Here is a 23,311-nt window from a genome sequence, read left to right as displayed (position 1 = left end):
CAGCTCCCCACTGCATAGCAAATTAGGCTCCAATTGAATGCTAGGTTTAGAGTAAGAAACAAAATAAATCCTGCCTCAGATACTTGGTAGCTAACTGTATGATCCTGGGCAAACCCCTTAACCTTGGTGCCCTCCAGGGTTCCCCTTCCAGCTCTAATCTGTGATTCTGTGATCCTGAGTTTACTGATTAGGTGGGTTGGCTTGAGTCTTCTATCGCAACATTTTCAGGTGTATCAGTAAGGCAATAATAACAGTGTAGATGATAATTGTCAAAATGTCTATGTAGTTCTGTATTGCAAAGTATATGAGACTCCCCACATAGAAGGTAGAAGAAGCAAACCATTTATTCAGAGACAGGAGAACCATATCCCACAAGCCATTTATCCAATCTGTCAGAGCAGTAAAGCATTCAATACACAATATCACAATTGAGCCTCACTACCCCAAAACCTCTCTGACTCCCTGTTAGGTCTTCCCCAAAACAAACCCACAGTACAGCTAAGTCACCCTGTTCAATTCTGACAATCACGACGGCGGCCATTAGCAGTCATAACTGTGCGCTCTCTCTCTCTCTCAGTGTTTCCTGTGACATAACTTCTTTTTCCTGTTAGGAAGCTCCTCCCACCCCATGTAACTTAGGCTTCCTGTGACATAAGCAGGTCACATGACCTATTAAGGGGTGAGAAAGATCTTCAAATTTAAAATGCTACTACATCAGGGTAGAATTGTTTTTGGTTGTGCTGTAAGATGCTGCCATTTTCCATTGTTTGACACCTGAAAAATGGGAGTTTCACTTGCTTATGACTTGTGTATATCTCCTCAGAATGGCCTTTGTCATGCTTCTCTTTTCTGATGTCCAGTCACTTGTACTTGCCCAGACACCACCTTTTTTGTCTTATACTTCCTAGAGATGAGGGTTTGATTTATGGGTATTGTAAGTCTCTATTGTGTAAATCGCAGATGAGTGTTTACTATTTTATGAGAAAGAGAGTAAGCATTAGGAAAATTTAGGAATAATTCCTTTGAAAATGATTGCTCAAGTATAGGATGGCTGAAATGTTACTTTTAGAAAAATTCTTTTCTCCAAATAACTGTAAGCAACAAACCACAAAATATTGCCTATATAATGTATATTCTGCTCTTTGTGTAAAATGAAGTGTGGTGTAATAATTAACATCATAGACATTCTACAACTGCAGACTGGTATATGCTGTGTTTATTTTAACATTCAGAGAACATTCCAGGTAGAAGGTTGATATCAGTTTAAGTCACAAGTGGAGGAAGCCAAGATGGCGGCTGGAAAGCAGGGACTTGCGAGAGCTCCCCCGCCCCAGGTCTTCCAAACACCTATAAAAATGGCTCTGAACAAATTCTAGAACTGCAGAACCCACAAAATAGCAGAGGGAAGCAGGGCTCCAACCCAGCCTGGATGGTCACTGGGAAGGGGCTATTGCACGGAGCTGGGAGCAGAGCTGCACTCGGACCAACTAGACCGGGAGCCGGGAGGAACAGGCCCTAGCACCCTGAATCAGTGAGCTGTGGCAGTTACCAGACTTCTCAACCCACAAACACCAAAGACAACAGAGAAGGTTAGTGGGAATAACTGCAGGGGACAGAGTGAAAGCAGTTCCTGGTTTGGCCACTGCCCCAGGGGCAGCGGACAAGGTGCAGCTACAGAACTACTGCTGCAGCTGCTTCCGGCCTCAGGCCCATCTGGTGGGAGGAATTAAGTGGCAGATCTGAGCAGGAGTGCAGAGCCAGCTTAGATCTGAGTCCAGTCTGGGTTGGCAGTTATTGGGGGAGGAGTAGCGTTGGTGTGGCAGGGCTTGCTGTGTAGAAAAACTCTGAAAACAACAGTGCAGCCCCTCAAGCTTGGGACAAAGTACTCTATACTCTACAAGCAGTCATATCCTGATGAAAAACTCAAGGGTCAAGTAAGTTGGCTGGGAACATGGCCAGGCAGCGAAAACGGACTCAGATTCAGACTCAGACTTTGGAATCTTTCTTTGGTGACAAAGAAGACCAAAACATACAGCCAGAAGAAGTCAACAAAGTCAAAGAGCCTACATCAAAAGCCTCCAAGAAAAACATGAACTGGTCTCAGGCCATGGAAGAGCTCAAAAAGGATTTGGAAAAGCAAGTTAGAAAAGTAGAGGAAAAATTGGGAAGAGAAATGAAACTGATGTGAGAAAACCGTGAAAAACAAGTCAATGACTTCCTAAAGGAGATCCAAAAAAATACTGAAGAAAATAACACCTTAAAAAGTAGACTAACTCAAATGGCAAAAGAGCTCCAAAAAGCCAATGAAGAGAAGAATGCCTTGAAAGGCAGAATTAGACAAATGGAAAAGGAGGTCCAAAAGACCACTGAAGAAAATACTACCTTAAAAATTAGATTGGAGCAAGTGGAAGCTTAGTGACTTTATGAGAAATCAAGATATTATAAAACAGATATTATAAAACACATTGGAAGACAATGTCAAATATCTCATTGGAAAAACCACTGACCTGGAAAATAGCTCCAGGAGAGACAATTTTAAAATTATTGGACTACCTGAAAGCCATGATCAAAAAAAGAGCGTAGATATCATCTTCCAAGAAAGTATCAAGGAAAACTGCCCTGATATTCCAGAGCCAGAGGGTAAAATAAAAATTGAAAGAATCCACCTATCGCCTCCTCAAAAAGATCCCAAAAAGAAAACTCCTAGGAATGTTGTCGCCAAATTCCAGAGCTCCCAGATCAAGGAGAAAATATTGTAAGCAGCCAGAAAGAAACAATTTGAGTACTGTGGAAACACAATCAGGATAATACAAGATCTAACAGCTACTACATTAAGGGATCAAAGGGCTTGGAATATGATATTCTGGAGGTCAGTGGAGGTAGGATTAAAACCAAGAATCACCTACTTAGCAAAACTGAGCATATGCTCCAAGGCAAAATATGGATTTTCAATAAAATAGAGGACTTTCAGGCTTTCTCAGTGAAAAGACCAGAGCTGAATAGAAAATTTGACTTTCAACCACAAGAATCAAGAGAAGCATGACAAGGTAAACAAGAAAGAGAAATCATAAGGGACTTACTAAAGTTGAACTGTTTTGTTTACATTCCTACATGGAAAGATGATGTGTATAATTCATGAGACCTCAGTATTAGGGTAGCTGAAGGGAATATACATATGGAGAGACAGAGGGCACAAGGTGAGTTGAATATGAAGGGATGATATCTAAAAAAATGAAATCAAATTAAGGGATGAGAGAGGAATGTATTGAGAGAGGGACAAAGGGAGAGATAGAATGGGGTAAATTATCTCACATGAAAGTGGCAAGAGAAAGCAGTTCTGTAGGAAGGGAAGAGGGGGCAGGTGAGGGGGAATGAGTGAATCTTGCTCTCATAGGATTTGACCTGAGGAGGGAATAACATACACACTCAATTGGGTACCTTACCCCACAGGAAAGAAGGAGGAAGGAGATAAAAAAGGGGGGACAATAGAAGCAAGGGCAGATGGGGGAGGAGGTAATCAAAAGCAAACACTTTTGAAAAGGGACAGGATCAAGGGAGAAAATTGAATAAAGGGAGATAGGATAGGAAGGAGCAAAATACAGTTAGTCTTTCACAACATGAGTATTGTGGAAGGGTTTTACATAATGATATTTATATGGCCTATATTGAATTGCTTGCCTTCTTAGGGAGGGTGGGTGGGGAGGGAAGAGGGGAGAGAATTTGGAACTCAAAGTTTTAAAAAACAGATGTTCAAAAAAAAAAAGTTTTTGCATGCAACTAGGAAATAAGATATACAGGCAATGGGGCATAGAAATCTATCTTGCCCTACAAGAAAGTAAGGGAAAAGGGTTTGGGGGGGAGTAGGGTGACAGAAGGGAGGGCTGACTGGGGAACAGGGCAACCAGAATATATGCCATCTTGGAGTGGGCAGGAGGGTAGAAATGGGGAGAAAATTTGTAATTCAAACTCTTGTGAAAATCAGTGCTGAAAACTAAAAACACAAAATAAATAAACAATCTAAAAAAAGTCACAAGTGGAAACTGTTGTTAGGATATGGTGGGTGGAATATGGAAGGTAAAGAACTATTTGTTGAAAAGGGACAAAGAGAACTATAAAAGTGGCAGGACTCTTAAAGTATGACCTGGCAAGGACTTCCCTGGCTGAGTTTAAAGGCTGTAGAACTCTGTAGCTGTCTTATCAGCCCTACTTAGATCAGCCTTCCAGATTCCTCTTCATACTAATCTGCAATTAGCTTTGGGGGAAAAGATATTCATCAGCTTCTGCTCCAATTTGATAGGTATGGTATTTTATTGCAATATAAATAATGCACAGTATCTATGTGCCTTCAGCTCTAAATTCTGATTCTAAGAAGTCACATTGAGAAGTTATTTTCCTTCTATAGTAATATTTTGGAACAGTATTTTTTTTCACTCCTTATAAAAAAGATGAAAGTATTGTATCTGGCAGCTCTGATATCTGTCCTTTGTAGTTTTTTGGGAACAGATTAGTTAAGGTGAAAAGGAGGTGAAGGTTTAGATAATAGGTTGTTGGAACTGTATTTATCTTGTAAAAACATATTTAGTATATACATTGTTTTGTGTGTGTGTGTGTATGTAATATATATATAATATAAAATATATACATCTTGTTCTTTCCAAAAGAATGCCAGTTTCTTGAGGACAGAGACTATTTACTTATATTTCCAGCATCACAGTTAATGATATTTCTCAATAGTCCATAGATTAAGTTTGTATACCACAATCATCTTTGTCAGTTATAGTTCACAGTTGTGGCAGCTAAGAGTGGGACTCAGACAGAGTCAAGGCATAGGCCTAAGTGCCACTTCTGAAAAAGACTGGTTCTTATGACTCAAACAAGTCACTTAATACATCAGTGCCTTAAATAATTTTTTAAGATTGTAAGTTGCAGAACAATTGCCTGCATTGTAGAGGGAGTTTCGGTACTGATGAAACCCATAAGTCCTGACCAAAAAAGAGAAAAATGTATTTGTTGAATTAAATCTTGAAAGGCAAACCTCTTGCTTGTTGTGAATTTTTTATTTCTTGGAAATGTGAGGATTAATTTCTGCTCCCCCTTTTACTCTTTGCCTCTTAGAGTCCCTAGCATTCTTTAGGACTCAGCTCAAATGTCACTTTCCGTATTAGCTATTAGTATGTATCAGCTATGAGAGCCTCTTCTTTTACTGTTAACATCCATTGACTTTGTGTGTATATCTTGTATGTACTTCTTTGTTTACATGATGTCTCTCTGCAAGAGGCTTAGGGGATCTGAGAACCAGCCTTGGAACCAGGTAGTTCTGGGTCCAAGTTTCACTCTGACACTACTGGCTTTGTGACCCTGAGCAAGTGACTTGCCTAACCTGTCTATGCCCTAGGCAGCTCTCTCAGACTAGATTGCAGAGAAGGTACTGACCTCCAGTATTCTCTGGATTCCACAGAATGGAAAATGAAACACAAGTCCAGCAAGAATGCAAGTTTTTGAGTGCAGGGATTATTTTTCTTTTCTTTGTGTCTAGGGCTTAGCATAGTTGCTGGCACATAGTGGATGTTCAGTAAATGCTTGTTGACTGATAGGAGCCCAGTTACTTTCTGTCAGTCTAAGTTGTTCAGCAAGTATTTTAAATGAGATAACCTTTGGTATCAGAACTCTTTGAGTGTGTGAAAAATTTATTATAGGTTACTTGAAGAGAATAATTGTTATTGTTTGATTTCTGAGTCAGTTCTCCCCTTTCCTCTTTTTTTTTTTTTTAAAGCATTTAGGGAATATAGGTTCCCAGGTGTAAAAAGGTTCTTTTACTTAATTTGTATAAAGATAAAAAAGCTAACACTGTCAGGAAACATATAACTGAGTGTTCTGTTCCAGTGCCATGGAAGGTGGCTGGCTGTAATACATTCTGAGCAAGATTTCTGAATGGCAGGTTCTTTCTGAACGTAGGAACCATGCTGTGAAAGGTATTTGAGCTAGTTATCGACAACAGTATGTACTTGTTACTTCATTCTCTGAGACCAGCAAAAATAAGAATTGATGAGACAGAAGAACAAAGTGTGGAATGGCAATGACTTGGTATGGAAATACTGCTTCTTCATAGGTTTGTAAGGTAGAGAGAGAGACAGGAAGGACCTCAACATTCTTCTAGCCCAAACCCTTCATCATTCATCGCAGGGGGAATCTGAGGCTCAGTAACTGAGGATGAGACAGGTCACACACAGGCCATTTTAAACTTGTATGATGGTGGAATTTATGAGGGAGGTCCAGAGAGATATGAAGATATTGAGGGAGCAATGAACCCCAGGGATGTAAGAATCCCAAACCAAAGCTCCCAGGTCGCCTGGAATGAATTTGCTGACCCAAGCCTTCTTTAAATCAAGGAGGCAAGGATTTATTACGCTTTATGTAAATAACTTAGGAAACCTGCAACCACACAGGGCTACAGGGAAAGTTTAAGTACAAGATTTAGGGATGAAACCTGTCAATTAGGTGTTTTGGGGTGGGATTAGGGAGTGGTTAAGGCGTGATTAAGGGCTGGTCAGTTCTTAAAGGAACATGCACTTTTTGTGTCTACCGCGCAGGTATCTTACCCGGAGTTCATTGGGAAATAGCCCGGGGTGGGGGACTAGGAGGAGGTGTGGTTTTTGCTGGTCACTAAGTCACCAAAAGTTCATGGCTGACTGGGAATATCCAGGTGGACTCCATCATGTGTCTTGTTAGACAAGATTAATGTAAGGGAGTATAACATTTGATTATGTCTAGGATATATGTTAGACTCAGCATATCATCCAGAATCAATCTATAATTGGGCATAGCTTCTTATTGAGGAAGAAGCAGAGATAACTTTGGGGCATGCTGCCCTTTAGCTAGAGAGAGAGACTGCTAGGGCCAATGCTTTGAAGCTAGGGAGAGATGTGATTTTAGAACTGGAGTTCAGGCACAGGCACCCAAGCAGAGGCTAAGGGGAAGTGTAGCACCCCATCAAAGATCCTCGGGCATCATGGAGGTGGTAACCCCAGAACGAGGTACTGAAAGAAGGGAAGGCTTTCTTCAGGAGCTGTGATGTGGTGTGGGAGTGAGCTTGTTTTGGGCATGGCTGGAGGGGTGGCTTGCACAAAAGAGATGGTAAGAAAAGATGAATTTGCGGAATTGTGGGGAAGGATCAGGCAGAAAGTAGAAGAAGCCTGGGTCACACAAAGCCATGGGAAGAGAGGGTATCAGAAAAGAGGGCATTTGTTGTTTGGTAGCATCAGTTAGCAAATGCTGTGGAGAGATCAAAAAGGTTGAGGTCTGAGAAAGTTGGGGAATAACAAAGATAGGGAACAAGTGGAAATAGGAAGTGTAGATTCTTCTTAGAAGGCTGGCATTAACAAGGAGGTAGGAGAGATAAGATGGTAACATAGGAGAGTAATGGGAAGAGGGAGGGGGAAGGTGGGAAGAGGGTGTCAATAAGCATTTATATAGTGCCTTCTGTGTGCTAGGTACTATGTACTAGGTGCTACGCTTTTTATAAATACTGCCTCATTTATAGCAGATAGAGTAGGACTCAGAGTCTTTAAAAATATAAATATTATTTCATTTGTTTTGATCCTCACAAAAACACTGTGAAGTAGGTGCTGTTATTATTCTCATTTTATAGTTGAGGAAATTGGGGCTGAGGAAGTTTAAGTGCCTTGCCCAGGATCACATAACTAGTAATTATCTGAGGCTGGATTTGAACTCAGGACATCTTGACTCAAGGCCCACTGTTCTATCAGCTGTATCACCAGCTGCCTTGGGTCACAAGAAGGCTTTCATATTTGATGAAAGGCAGCTAGATGGCACAGTGGATAGAGTGATGGGCCTGAAGTCAGGAAGACTCATCGTCCTGAGTTCAAATGTGTCCTCAGACATTTGCTGGCTGTGTGACCCTGGGAAATCACTCAACCTTTTTGCTTCGGTTCCTCATTGGTAAAATGAGCTGGAGAAGTAAATGGCAAACCAGTGCAGGATCTTTGTCAAGAAAACCCCAAATGGGGTCATGAAGAGTTGGATATAACTGAAACAACTGAACAACAACAACAATACAGATGATTGTGACGCTCAAAATCTTTTCAACCAATTTATATTTATGTAACATTTTAGGGCACATACATGCAAAACACACAAATTTCTTAACTACATACCCTTTCTTCTAGGTTATGGGTTCTTAATCTGGGGCTCATGGACAGATTTCAAGAGGCCAATGAACTTGGATAAGAAAAAAATGACATCTTTATTGCAATGTAATTGGTCTCCTTTGTAATCCTATATATTTTATTTTATTTTTTGAAAAACATTATTATGAAAAGGTGTCCCTTAGTTTCGCCAGGCTTCCAAAGGGATCCGTGACATAAAAAATGTTAAGAACTCCTAAAGGATAAAATATAAACTCCTCGTTTTAGCATAAAAAAACCTCCACCACTTGACTTCTACTTAACTTTCCACACTTATTCAAAGTTAGCACCACGCCCCCCCCAACCCCCACCGCGCCCTCATCCCTGCCTGGTACTTGGCAATCCGATCAAGCTGGTTTTCTCTCTGATCCACATGAAGAATGCTCCACACAGAGGGTGTTATATTTTAGTCCCTCTTCTTCCTGCCTCTGAGTCTGAGGTTCTCTCTTCCCTTAAGATGCAGCTCAGGTACCATCATCTGCATGAATCCTCTCCTGGTCCCCTTGACTACTGGTGGCCTTCTTCTCAAACTACCTTATATTTGAATGATATATTTATTCACTTTATCTTTATACCTTATATGTTTGTATACGTAATTGCTGATTCCCTCATTAGAATGTAGGCTCCTTGCAACTAGGGATTGTTTCATTCTTTGTGCTTTTATTCATGGGCTGTAGGATAGGGCCTGGTACATCATAGGCACTTAGTTGATTGATGGGCACTGGACCTCTGATTTCCTTGGTGAAAGGAACTGTCAGATGAGACATTTTACTAGGACAAGCAGACACCTTCTTTACCACTTATGGTTTGAGAGGTGGCTTGAGCACCGTGAGACTAAGTGACTCAGCTAGTACATGTCAGAGACCAGGATTGAAGCCAGGATTGCAGAATGTATCTCTGTAGTATGCTAGGCTACTTCTCAGAAATTTGTGCTGCTTTTAATTCTGGAGAAATGATAGAATGTCCTCCATCTTCCTGATTAAAAAGTAGATAAATTTAGTTGTGTATAGTTCAAGTGTGGCCAAATGCAAAAGTGATCAATAGACTCTATGACCTTTCAACATTCTTTACAGCCTTAGGGTTCTTTGATTCTGTTATTCTAAATCCACAGCTTTATTGTTGAAGAGGCAGCGGAATGTTTAGTGAAGGCTGGAGTGGAAGGCTGAGGGACATCGGATCAGGGATAGCTTATTCAAGTAAAAAGGTCCGTTAGCACGTCTTCTAGTTGATTGATCTCATAAAATGGACAACTATAAAGACCCATGTGGCAGCTTATCACAAAACTTTGTGGAGTTAGCTATTGAGGAGAATAATACGCTAGAGGTAAGTTGTAGAGGATAAGGCTGCCTTAATAATGTCTGAGAAAGTTGGGGAATAACAAATGTAGAGGATAATGACTTCCTGAGGGAAGTGCTCTCATTTGGGATTTGTGGCTCATATTTGACATTTGCATCATACCTTTCTTTCCCTCTTTCTTTCTTCCTTCCTTCCTTCCTTTCTTTCTTTCTTTTTTCCTTCCTTCCTTCCTTCCTTCTTTCCTTCCTTCCTTTCTCTCTCTCTTTCTTTCTTTCTCTCTCTCTCTCTCTCTCTCTCTCTCTCTCTCTCTCTTTCTTTCTTTCTTTCTTTCTTTCCCCCCCCCCCTCTCTCTCTCTCTCTCTCTCCCCTCCTCTTTTGCGCCATATACCATGAACTTGGAAAAAATTTAAGACAAATGAACATGAATTTTTGGTTATCACTTGGATTCTTTTATATAGAATAAAACTAGATAAGGAATTATTGCTGTGAATACCATATATTTCCATTGTTTTTGTCATCTTACCTCTCCCACTGTACTCTTATCCTCGAAAACATGGCCAGAGTGATGTAAATATATGCATGTGGTTCATCTCCACCCCGCCTTTAGATTTAGAGTAGTCTTTCTTTCTTCCTTTTTTTTCTTTCCTTTTGGAGGGGTGAGGTCCAGGCAATTGGGGTTAAGTGACTTGCCCAAGGTCACACAGCTAGTATGTGTCAAGTGTCTGAGGCTGGATTTGAACTCAGGTCCTCCCGACTCCAGGGCTGGTGCTCTACTCACTGTGCCACCTAGCTGCCCCAGATTTAGAGTAGTCTTTAAGATCCTCAACCATGTCTACTAAATAACAAATGGCTAATCCAGAATTATACAGCAACCAGTGATAGCTGATTATAATCTAGATCATTTGTGAACTTCTATCCTTCCTCTATACCTCAAAATCTTTTAGTACCCTCTCTTTTTCTCCTTTCTATTTGTTTTTGAGGAAGAGGCAGTCTGCCTTCTTACTGAAGCTAACCTATGCTTGGAATGTCATCCCCTGCCTTGAGAATGAGCAAAGCCCATTATAAATGTGTAGTCAAGCAAAACAAATTTCCCACATTGGCCATGTCCTATATGTATATGTATATGTATATGTATATATGTATGTGTGTGTATGTATATATATTATATATATGTATGTATGTCTCATTTTGCACTCTGAATTCTTTCCTTTTTTGTTTGGATGTTAGTAGCATGTTTTATCATTAATCCTTTAGAATTCTGGTTGTTTATTATGCTGATCCTTAATTCTTTCAACACTGCTTGTACTATAATATTGATGTATAAATTTTTTCTTTGCTCTTTTCACTTCACTCTATATCAGTTCATATAAATCTTTAAAGGTTTTTCTGAAATCATCCCCTTCATCATTTCCTATAGCACAGTAGGATTCCATCACCTTCATATACTGTCTTGTTCATCCATTCCCCTATTGATGAGCTCCCTCAGATTTCCATTCTTTGCCACCTCAAAAAGAGCTATGGATATTTCTGTACATTTGCAGTTTGTTTTGCTTAGGAATAATCCCTCCCTTAATCTGTTTAGGACATCCTCTTGCCTTGGTACACAACCTCTTCTAGAGCTCTAGAGTTCTACTGGGGTGTTCGATACCTTTTGCTGCCTCCCTACCTCCCTTTTGCTGACTTAAGCTGGAAAAATGACTTGGACTTTTTCTTAGATTTTCCCTGTTAGGATTTGATCTAGTTCATTTTCTAGATCTGTTTGGAGGATTTTTTCTTTCTTTCTTTTTTTTTTTTTTTTTTGGTGGGAGAGAGCTCATGGTACTGCTTCCTACTGCTCTGCCATCTCGGCTTCTGTCTAATTCACCTTTGATCATTCCTATTTACTAGCTCTTTTGCTTGAGTGTGTAGATAAACTCAGGTCTTTCTCACTGTCCCCAGATACTTTCCCTTGACATTGCTGCCCTTTCAAATTATCTATCATCTACTCTTTCTTTCTGTTTTCTGCTAAACCTCTGCATGGAGTGTTCTATATTTGCTTACTACCTGCTTATTCCTTAACCTTTTGCAGTTTGACTTTCACCCTCACCACTTCCCAAAAGAAACAATTCTGTCTAAGACAAAAGAAGTGAGCTGGGATTTGAACCCTTGTTGTTTGTTCTTTATTCTGGAAGAGGACCATTACATCAGGGAGGTGATGCTGTGACATGTAAATCAGTTGGATTTAAGTGAAGGAAGGCTGTGCAAAATCACCAGCCTCACTTTCTCCTCTGGACCTGTCTGTGTCCAGTGGCAAGATATAGATGGTCCTCATTCCACTACCACACCATTTTCTCTTAACAATTTCATTTTATTTGTTTGGCTTCACTCTCACTCTATGCAGATGATTAACAACTCTATCTCTAATCCTAGCTTCTGTCATCCATCTTTATATTTTAATACCTTGATACCTTCTTCATGGTAAATAGTTAATGTTTTGTGGATTTTAATAGAATCTCCTATCGTTTTTACTATCTTGTAGTAATTATGACATTTAATGAAGTAGAAGAAGCAGTTATCTCCTGTAGCCTGCGCCACCCCCCCCCCCCCCCATTCTTATCCAAAATTATCCAAAAGACTTGTAGTCCTTTAACTCCTCTTAAGAAATTGGGATAAAGAACAGATAGTAAGAGAGGAGGATCGGAGGTTGCTTGACAGGGAATAAATTATGAAGGCTTACTGTGTGGTAGCGAGGGGAACAACACTGAACACAGGAATCTGGCTGTGCTTCTAACTTACCATGTGACCTTGGGCAGTCATTGAGTCTCAGGCCTTTGCCATCTGTTTCACCTGTAAAATGAAGAGTTTGGACTGGGTGATCGTAGTTCCTTTTTAGCACTTAGATTAAGTAATTCTTTCTCCTGTTCCCATTTTAACCAGGGACTAAAACTTCCTACAAATATTTGAGTGCCTATTCTGTGAAAGGTGCTGTGCTACTAATAGCCTTTTTAAAAGTTTCACTTATTGCCCTGGCAGAAACAAAATACTGTATACGTTGCTTAAAACTTCTCTAGGGAGGATAGTCCCTACTTTAGACTAGCTAAGAAGAAAGAAAAAGAAGAAAATTATATGAAGAACATTTTTTCTTTATTTTTCTCAAACTATTGAAGTAAAAGGAAAAATAGGTTAGTAAATACAGTAATCTTTTCTTTAAGTGAAAGTATTATCTCTTTCCTTCAGAAAAGTCCTTTGAAGATTCTTTATTGGGTGAAGGTGATGCTGAGTTCTGTAAAAATAAATCAAACCTGCATTGGCAGGTTTGGCCAAGCTGGAAAGGTTTCAGGTGTGCTCATGGGAGTAGGATTGAATTGCTGTCTGAAGACCAACCTAGTTAAGAAGAGAGAAAATCCACTGCCAGTAGTTTGGTTACTAAGTGATGACTTCTATGGCCATGGCCACTCATTAGTGAAACAAAATAAAAACCTAGTCTTTATTGCTGTGTATTCCCCTTCTGACACTTATGAACTGTTGTTGGAATTGTGAACTGATCCAACCATTTTGGAGAGCAATTTGGAACTATGCTCAAAGGGCAATAAAACTGTGTATACCCTTTGATCCAGTAGTACCACTGCTGGGTCTGTATCCCAAAGAGATCAAAAAAAGAGAAAAGGACCTATTTGTCCAAAAATATTTTATAGCGGCTCTTTTTGTGATAGGTAAGAATTGGAAATGGATGCCCCTCAGTTGGGGAATGGCTGAACAAGTTGTGGTATATGATTGTAATGAAATATTATTGTGCCGTAAGAAAAGACAAGCAGGAATATTTTCAGAAAAACCTGGAAGGATGTCCATGAACTGATACAAAGTGAAGTGAGCAGAACCAGGAGACCATTGTATACAGTAACAGCAGTGTTCTGTGATGAATTACTGTGAATAACTTGGCTATTTGCAGCAGTACAGTTATCCAAGACAATCCCAAAGGACTGTCCCAATCCCAAAGGATTTAGGATGAAAAATGCTATCTGCCTCCAGAGAAAGAACTCTCATGTTGTCTGAATCCAGACTGAAGCATATTTTTTCTCGCTCTTTGTCTTCCTTCCTTCCTTCCTTCCTTCCTTCCTTCCTTCCTTCCTTCCTTCCTTCCTTCGTTCCTTCCTTCCTTCCTTCCTTCCTTCCTTCCTTCCTTCCTTCCTTCCTTCCTTCCTTCCTTCCTTCCTTCCTTCCTTCCTTCCTTCCTTCCTTCTCCTCTTGCACAAAATGACTAATATGGAAATATATTGCACATGTATGTATAAATACATTGCACATGTATAACCCATATAAGATTACTTGCTCTCTCAGGGAGGGGGAAGGGAGGGATAGAATTTGGAACTCAAAACTTAAAAACAGAATGTTAAAAATTGTTTTTACATGTAGTTGGGGAAAAATAAAATGTTACTATTAAAAAAAGAAAATGGTCAGAGAAACAGTTGTCTGTCAGCTTAACTATTGGCATTGAACATGTGAAATTTTTGTCCAGTGATCAATTGATATATTATTGGATGAATAGAACTATACCAATCTCCTAATAAATAAAAAAGAAAATAAAAGGAAGTCTCAACTAAATGGAAAAATGACTCAGGCTACTCCTGGAGATGCAAACAAAATTGTTTGCTAGTGCAGGGGTGATGGCCTGAGAGAACTGAAGGGTCAAGGGATTGAAGGTCATAGTGTGGATGAACCACAGGATTTGGAAAAGGAAGACTGAGGGAGAATTGGAAAGCCAATAGATTATGGTCAGATAAGGGGATTTTGTAATTCTTGAATATGGAGGTGGTGCCTTTCTAGATAAAGGCAAGCTTTTTGTGTGTATTTTTGTGTGTAGCTGAGGTGGGGTGGAGCAACAGGTCATGGGGAACAATTAGGTTGAAGAAGTGAGTGGTTAAGGTGTTTGAGGGAGAGTCAGTATGAATGTTGAAGCCCTCAAATATGAGGGTAGAAATTAGAGAAGAGAGAAAATTTGTACCAGGTGCCGAATTGACAGATACTGAACCCCTTGAGAAAGGAATGAGAATGACTTGGAGGTCTATAGCCAACAGCTTACTAGGATATTGATTGGGAATGTATGAATTGCATGAGCCTCAAAGGAGGAGAGGTTACTGAGTGATGGAAGTAAGGGGAGAACCTAGAAGTGGCAATGGGTACTAAGAGGTATTCCAACTCCCCTGCTTCAATTAGTAAGCTGAGAGGAATGAATGAGAAAGGGTGCACAGGGAGGCTTGTGTCATCAGTGGAGAGTCAAGTTTCAGTAAAACTAGAAGATGGAAGGAGTGGGAAAGGAAAAGATTTAGGATGAAGGCAAATTTGTTCCTGTGGAATGGGCATTCCCGAGGACATAGTAGAAGGAGTGAGTGGCATTTGATTGGAACTTTGGGGTAGAAAGGTTGAGGGGGATGGAAATATGAAATTGGGTGCTGGTGGATGGGGAATGGGGTTTGAGTAGTGACCTACAGGGGTTCAGAATCACTGGGGTGTATAGAGTATAACCAGGTATGAGAGTGTTCATTGAGTAAAAGGTGCCATTCCTCTTCCTAAAGTGGACTGGAGACAAGGTAGATGGGCAGATGGGAGACCCCATTTTACTATTTCTTTTCACTCCAAAGGCTGGAGATTAGGTAGGAAACTGCAGCAGGTGATGGAAGTCCTACTCCCTACTGATTTTCTTCTTCCCTCGAGGGACAGGTGCTGCAGGAGGTGGAAAGCCTGAAGTCAAAGGGAAGGTTGCTTCTCTTTGCACTAGAGGTTCTCTACATCCTGGTTGGGAGATCAGCCTGGCAGCAGGAGGTGGAATTTGCCTTTTGGCACAAATGGAAATCGCTCCAGTAGCCTCTGGGAGGCCGGTCAGAGGAAGGTCTTTTTTTTTTTTTTTTTGGAGGGGGGAAGGCAAGGCTATTGGGGTTAAATGACTTGCCCATGGTCACACAGCTAGTAAGTGTGTCAAGCATCTGAGGCCAGGTCCTCCTGACTCCAGGGCTAGTGTTCTACTCAGTGTGCCACCTAGCTGCCCCCAGAGGAAGGTCTCAGAGGAAGGTCTTTTCTCTTGAGGTTGTAGATCAGTCTGGTGCAGCAGGAAGGTATGTATCAGTCTGACTTACTGCAATAACATATTGGTACTGATAATTGGGAAGTGGAATAAAGCAAAGATTGACCTTGATCACAAATTTCTGCGAAGTTAAAATGGTATAAAGCAAACTACAAGGCGAGCGGCAGGAAAGCCTAGAATGTGTGACTGACAAAGGAGTTAGTGGACTTGTACCACAGAGTCAGTTGTGCTATACTGTTCATCCATATTGAGCCTATAGTCAGGTAGAGCCTCTAAGTCTTTCCCAAGTATTGCAGTTATACACTGAGTACTGTTCTATTAGGCCAAGAGAATGCTGCAGATACATTTCATCTGGATTTTAGGAAAAGATTTGATAAAGTCTCTCATGCTACTTTTGTGGAAAATATGGAGAGCTGTGTGCTAGGGGATACTACAATTATGTGGATTAAAAAATGGCTGGATGTCTAAATTTGAAGAGAAGTTATTAATGATTCAAATGTCATCTTGGAAGGTCTGTGGTAGAATGCCCTAGGTATTTGTGCTTGGCCATATGCTGTTTAACATTTTTATCAGTGACTTGGATAAAGACATGGGTTGTGTGCTTATCAGGAATATTATTTTCTTATTCAGAAATTCATGGGTCATCTTTGATTTTTTACATTGTACTTTTTTTTTCTTTCTTAAAACTGCTGTGTGATATTTAAAAATTTAATGCAAATGAGCATGAATTTTATGATACCTCTTGAGAAATCACTTGTACGTCTTGGGGGATAATAAAATCAGACTAAGAATCATTTCCCTAAATACCACATGAATTTGACCAACGAGCAAGTATTATTTATCAAGGACCAATTGTGTGTTAGACATCACACTAAATACAGGTGATGCTAAGTACAGTAATGTACCAGGGAGATGGAAAATCATTTGTCATTTCTGCTTACATTTTTTTTATGTCTTATGTCTCAAAACTAACACACCAGAAGATATGATTATGATTCAAAAAGATCTTGTCAGGCTAGAACATTGATTTGAGTTGAATAAGATGAAAAATGGCATATACTAAAAATCTTAGTGAAGATCAAAACTTTAAAACTGTATGAAGACTTTGGGGACACCTGTAAACATATACAATGTATGAAAAATACATATGAAATCTTATACTTTTGAAGGTGATTTTTCAAACCCAAGTACAAGATAGGGAGTTATGGCTAGATAACAGTTTTGTCTGGAAAAAGTTCTAGAAATTTTAGTGAGTCTCAAACTCAGTATGAGTTAACAGTATGTATTATAATGGCAACCAATAAAGCCAATGTGGTCTTGGGCCACATTAAGCACTAAAATAAAGGTGCTATTCACTTAGACCACATTTGAAGCATGATGTTCCATTCTGGGCACATCATTTTAGTCAAGACATTGATAACATCCATTGGAGGTCACCTACGGAGGTGACCTTGAACTCCCTAAACCAATGCAAGTTGATAGCTTCTCAGCAACTTAGAGTTTTAGAGAGTTGCCTAGAGTACTGACGTGCCCACTAAAAGTAAAGATTTACTCAGGGTCTCAAACAGCCAATGTGTGTCAAAAATGGGACTAGAGACCTGGCCTCAAGGCTGTCTGTCTGTCTGTCTATCCATCTATCTTCTATACTATATTACTTTTGTTATTGTGAACATATTTTAAAGATCTAAAGAAAATTCATATTAAAAAACTTGATATTTTGCTATTTGTTGGTGTTTCCCTTTGTGTATTCCGAATTTTAGTCTTGTGAGTTTTCTGTCCTTCCTGGGTTGACTTCTTTTACCTATCTTCTGAATGCTTTGAAATTTGCTTTCTGAATATCTAAAGTGCATGTCACACCATAAAGAAATGAGAAGAGAAACCTGCTCATTCACAATTATGGCTAGGCAGAATGATTTTATATTTAAATACATGCATGTGATGTTAGTGGTTTTTAGTATTTGGCCAGTAAGGTCCCAGGAAAAAGTCATTGAGTAGTGATGATATTGAGTAATCAATAATACGATTTGTATTAAAACAGTTTAATTACTGAGTTTTGCTCAATAATTGTTTTTTTCCCCTCACCGTTAAATACCAGTGTCTTCTAATTATGGCAAACCCACTGTATTTGTTTTCTTTTTCCAGGAAACCTTCGAAGATGCCTTTGAAAACCTTCCATTGTAAGTACATCATATTTCTTAAAAAATGAATTTTATGATTCTTTAAATAAGAAATACGTTTATTTCCACCTTTGCTCATGGTAATTGTTGCTATGGTAGTATAGGTAGGATTGGGAAGGAATAGTCACCTAATCCACAGTTTTAAGACCTACCTCTTTACAGACTAGTGGTAATTAAACAAAGAATTGTTTTGAAAGATATCATTCTTATTGTGTCAGCAGTGTGAGAGATGCCTTTTACATTTTTTGTATAAGAAATCTTGGGTATATATCTTTCTTAAGAAAGAAAGGACAGTCTTGCTTGGCTAGAATCCTTTTATTCTATATTTGGACATGTTCAATTTTGTCTACAGGGAAAGAGAAAAACCCTTTAATAGCACTGTCCTTTCTTTTTGTCTCTCTTTTTAATGTTTTCCCATTTCCTTTAGCCTCAAGTATGTCAAGTACAACTTTCCATGTTTCTCCCCAAATTTTCTGTGTCCGAATCTTGATTTTGTCTTATAAATAGATAGCTTGTGTAAAAATCTCTTCTTGGTGACCTTTCTCTCCTAAGTATGTGGAATCATCTTTGGTTTATTTTCATTTTGAGTTCTCATCAGGTGACCTGGGATCATGTCCCTGCTTTCTGTGCCATCTTGTGACTTTGAACAAGTGGCCTTAAGCCTTTCTGGGCTTTAGGTTCTTTATTTGCATGAAATAGAGGGGTAGGGCTGAATCAAGAGTTCTTATCCTGGGGTCCATGAATCCTAAGGGGCTTTTGTATAAGCTCCGGGGGGGGGGGTCTGTGAACTTGGGACAAGAAAAAAAAATTACATATTCATTTTTACCACCTCTAACTAAAACTTAGCATTTCTTCAATTAGAAATATAGGCAACTAATGTGATTCTGTGAAGGGCTCCATAGGCTTCCCTAGACTGCCAAAGGGGGTATATGACATAAAAAAATTAAGAACTCTGAGGCCGGATGTCAAAAGTCTCTTCCATCCCTAAATCCCACACTAAGTCCATACACCTGTGGGTGTATATAGGCCTGGAGCACATTTCCAGCGATGGCTTGAGTGCAAGGTGATATATAAAACACCACCTGTCCTAGGCAGCTCTGGAAGCACAGGTATCCAGATAGCACAAATGATTGTCCTGATAGGATTAAGTGGATTACAAAAGTATAGGTTTACTTAGCTAATAAGGCTACAGGTGCTGAATACAGAAAAGGATATATGTTGATAGTTCTAGTTCAGTTGAATGCCAGTTCTTCCTTCAGTCTACCTTTCCGCCACATAGGAAACATTTACAATGGTGGCCATTGGGCCATATAAGGCTGGCATGCTGTGGGAGAACTGTCAACTATGAGGAGATGCAAAGCCCCCTGTGCTGGTGGTTTCTTATGTCAGGGGCACTGCTAGATACTATGTCACCAAACCAACGCTTTAAGTTACATATGAAACAAAGAAACCTTTATGCTCTTGATGACTTAAGTGGATGATAGAAGGGTGCTGTCCATCAGCATCACTTTATTCCTGGTCCCTTGTAGTTCTATCTACTCTATAGCTTAGGGACTTCCCAATTTTGTCCTCACCAAAGCCTAGAAACTTTTCCCCTTCAACTTTTGACCATTCCTTCATATCTGTCCATAGCCTATCACACCACAAAGGACATAAATTATTAAAAGAAAAGGTCGACTGCTCATGTAGCAAAAATGATGGGAAAACAGATGGAGACCCTGGAATTTGTTTGAAATATTAAAAAGGTCAAAGAAAGGTTTTTATTGTATTTAATAGATTCTTTATGAAGAATTTATGGAAAGCCAGACATGAACTGTACTAAACATATGTGGTATAGACTAGTAAAGTGAATACCTAAATTAGCGAGATCATGGATCCATTAAAGTATTCTTTACTTTTGCTAAAATTCAGTCTCTTTTCATGATTTATACTCTCCTTATTTTGATTTCTGAAATGTAAGCAAAAACCCCCCCAAAACAAAAAAAAAAACCCTGAACAGTTAAAATAAATGTTACAGTTCACATATTTTTTTTACAACCACGGTTCTCGCTCACATACTATGCTCTTAATTTGAACAGAATTCTATTAGTGCTAGTAATTTTTTTTCAGGTTATAGCAGATTAGGTATGGCAAATTAAAGGGTTGAGGACTACTAGAGGCAGATGCTCTGACAAGCAGAAAGAACAAGTAAAGAGATCATAGATCTAGAGCTGTATGGCACCTCAGAGGTCATCCAATCCAAACCCTTCATTTGATAGATAAATAAACTGAGGCCTAGGGAAGTTAAGTGACTTGCCTAATGTAATAAGTGGCAGAGATGAGATTTAGATTCAAATCTTTCGCCTCTCAAGCCAACCTTCTTTCCACCTTCTCATTTTATATCATCTATAGTGATAGAGTAAATAGAGCTAAAAGTTAGGCTCCTATTTGACAGATCTTTTACCTAATATGTTTATTCTGAATCTTCATTTTTTTCTTTTGAAGAATCAGATTGTTTTGGTCTTTAGCACCCCATCTGGGTTGATACCTCTGAATAACCAGCTAATTTTAGCCTTAGCCCATTCTAGATTTGAGCTAAACAAACCCACTGGCTTTTGGTTAGAATGCTTGTGAATAGGTTCTGATTTTTAGGGTAGAGTTTGGGAGGGAGTATAAGATATATCTTCGAATGAATTGTCTCATACCTAGCCTAGATTCCCAGTGCCTACAGTTTGGTAGTCTGTGGTAAAGGTGGCTGATAAAAATGGGAAGATATATGAATGTCAGTGGTAGAGTATTCCTGGTAGAGTGGTATTCTTGGGAAGTTTTGGAAAAAAGGAAGATTATGAGCCTCCTAAGACCTGGGTGCCTTAATGAGAAAGGGGAAAGAACTATAAAAATAGCCTTAAAAAAATCACAGCAGTTTGGTAAATTCAGTATAGGGACAAACAACCTTCCATACCTCAATAACCCTTGAAGTCATCATAATGTTGTAGTCTATTTTGATAATTGATGTTTTTTCCTGATGCTCTTGAATCAACAAGGAAAAGACAATTACCTTCAGTATGCTGTGCTGCAGAAGAGAGGAAAGCATGCCACATTTTAGAAGAATTTACATCCAAAAAGGTCTTTAAAAATATTAATACTTGAAAGGCATAAATTTCATTTAGCTGGAAAATATGCTGCATATCCCATTTCCTATTGATTTCAGATAGATAAGGCATTACTGTATGTCTTCTGTATCTTTGAACCTCTTCAAAAGTAAAAACGTTGTACCTCAAGTAACTTTCCTTTCCTGTTATTGGAAAAGAATTATCTCCTTTGATTCCATGTACTTCTCCTCTATTGATTTATGAATTAAAATTTCAGCTTGAATGGATCATGTGACTTGCCTGTGGTCCCACAGCTTGGCATAGTGGCACTGTCAGGATTTGAACCTCTGTCTTTGGATGCCAGATCTGTTGCACTTTCTATAATTCTGTGCCTTTCTCCCTTTTTCTTTCTTTCACCAAAGGTGAAAAAGACTGATTTTTATTCAGTTGCTTCTAGCTAATTTCCTTATTCTCCCATTTTAATTGAACACAGTGTTATATGATTTAAAATTGCTCATATTCTGAATGTCATTAATATCTCAGTTTTTTCATCTATAGAATGGGGACACAATTTCCAAGTCTGCCTACAAAGTCTAATAAAGTCTAGGTTGTTGTGTGGTCCAAACAAGATAATTTACATGTGAAAGTGCTTTGAAAACTGTACTCCTGCTCATATAGAACTGTGATCTCATTGACTTGGGAGTTTTCTCCAACAATGCAGATTGCAGTCCATCCATGTCAACTTACCACATGTCTGCCTCTGCACACACACAGGCACACAGACATACACACGTGCGCATGTATACACATTCACATCTGCCTGTCCTGCCTATCCATAAGTTATATTCTGATGCATCATAGTGGCTGTGAAGTTACCATTGATTCTCAAAGGCCACAGCAATGGAGCATGGTCTTTGACAAATTCTACCATGCCGGAAGGACTTCATATACAGTCCCAGCAATAGTCTTTTTGTGTTTTCCAAGGATCCTTTTAGCTAAGTGCAAAGAAGCTCATCACCAGTAACAGTAGGCTGGCCATTTGTTGGTGAATTCTTTGGATGAAATGTAATGCATCTCGTTATGTGGCACATATTTTTGAAATTACATGATTGTTAAATAGGGAATTAATTTTATGTTGTAACTTGTATGGCTGGTTTTAAGTAAATCTTCACTTAAGTTAATATAGACTGTTTCCTGAAGTAGACATTTCAAGGGATAGAGCAGTTGATATTTTGGGCAATGCATGTGTATTGTGTGTGTGCGTGTGTGTGTGTGTATGTGTGTGTGTGTGTGTGGTTTTGGGAGGTAGGGAGAGAAAGACTGGATGTCAGTTTGAATTACTCTATTTTCTGGGTTCTGGGGACAGCTTTAATTGTACATGATACTTCTTTTTATCCCCTTTCAGATTTGGGTACTACAGAGTATGCTTTAGGCTAAGAATCGTGAAAGCTGAGCTGAGTTTGGGAAACTTGAATTAAAGATGAGGTTTGAAAGTTTAGGCACTCCCTAAATAAGCCTAGGTAATTTCATTTTATACACACTTTTAGTTCGTATTCCCTGGTGTGTTATTTCTGAATTTATATGTATTCTGTATTCCTTATGAATAAACCCAAGAAAACATCTTTTTGTAGTCCAGCATGTGTGAAAAAGGAGTGAATGACAGAATTGACATCCACTTATGGTGACAGTAGCAGAAGACAAAAAGATAAATAGAGATTAGATGTGGTAGGTCTTTGTACTGAGGGGGTTAAAGTGGTCTGGGAGCAAAGAAGGTCAGGATCCTTGATTCCTTGACTTGGGGTTTTGAGATCAGAGAAGTTAAGAGACAACTGTAAGGGGACTACTCTGAGGCCATGGGCAAAGAAGCTTCTGGACTGGTTTCAAGAAGTTGGAATCCACTATAGTTTAGTTCAGCACTTCTTAAACTATGGGTCGCTGAAGGGGTTGAGAGTAGAAAAAGTTTAAGAAGGCCTAGTTTGTTTGATCAAGGAAGCAGCATATTGGTAAGAGCCCTAGACTTGAAGTCAGGATCTGCGTTTGAATTCTTTCTGTTCTGCTTACCTGTCACTTGTGTGTCACTTCATCTCATCTTTAAAATGAGCTGGTTGGACCAGATGGTCTCTAAAGAGTCCCTTCTAGTTCTAAATCATTATAGGATCTTAGGTTGACCCAATACTAGATATATACCTGCTTTCTCTAGTCTCAAGCTGTAAGCCAGTGGTGTCAAACTCAAATAGAAATGGGGCCACTAATCTGCATATTGACTTAGTTTTAAAATGCCAATGTTTTTAAAGCTTTATTGTATTTTTATTTATTTTGTTAAATATTTCCCAATTACATTTTAATCTGTTAAATATTTCCCAATTATATTTGGTCCTCATTGGAGTGTTTTTGGCTGCATGCTTGACACCTCTGCTCTAAACCATTTCTCATGACTCATCTTCATGGGCTGTGGTTATGGTAAGTAGAATCAGCTGTCTGCTACTAAGGTCATATGATGGCTCA

At 39.2% G+C, this 23,311-nt stretch overlaps 1 protein-coding gene across 1 annotated transcript in view; it reads left to right on the top strand.

The window, feature by feature from the left end:
* TTC39B (tetratricopeptide repeat domain 39B) overlaps positions 1–23,311 on the top strand; it is a 145,480-nt gene that overhangs the window by 33,209 nt on the left and 88,960 nt on the right. Inside the window, exon 2 of the mRNA XM_036738064.1 lies at positions 17,701–17,735. Within this exon, the coding sequence (XP_036593959.1) occupies positions 17,701–17,735 (35 nt within the window). The remainder of the gene's footprint in view (positions 1–17,700; positions 17,736–23,311) is intronic.

The sequence above is a fragment of the Trichosurus vulpecula genome, chromosome 9 (assembly GCF_011100635.1).
Source record: "Trichosurus vulpecula isolate mTriVul1 chromosome 9, mTriVul1.pri, whole genome shotgun sequence".
Classification (NCBI taxonomy): Eukaryota; Metazoa; Chordata; class Mammalia; order Diprotodontia; family Phalangeridae; genus Trichosurus; species Trichosurus vulpecula.
This window is presented reverse-complemented; position numbering and strand designations above follow the sequence as displayed.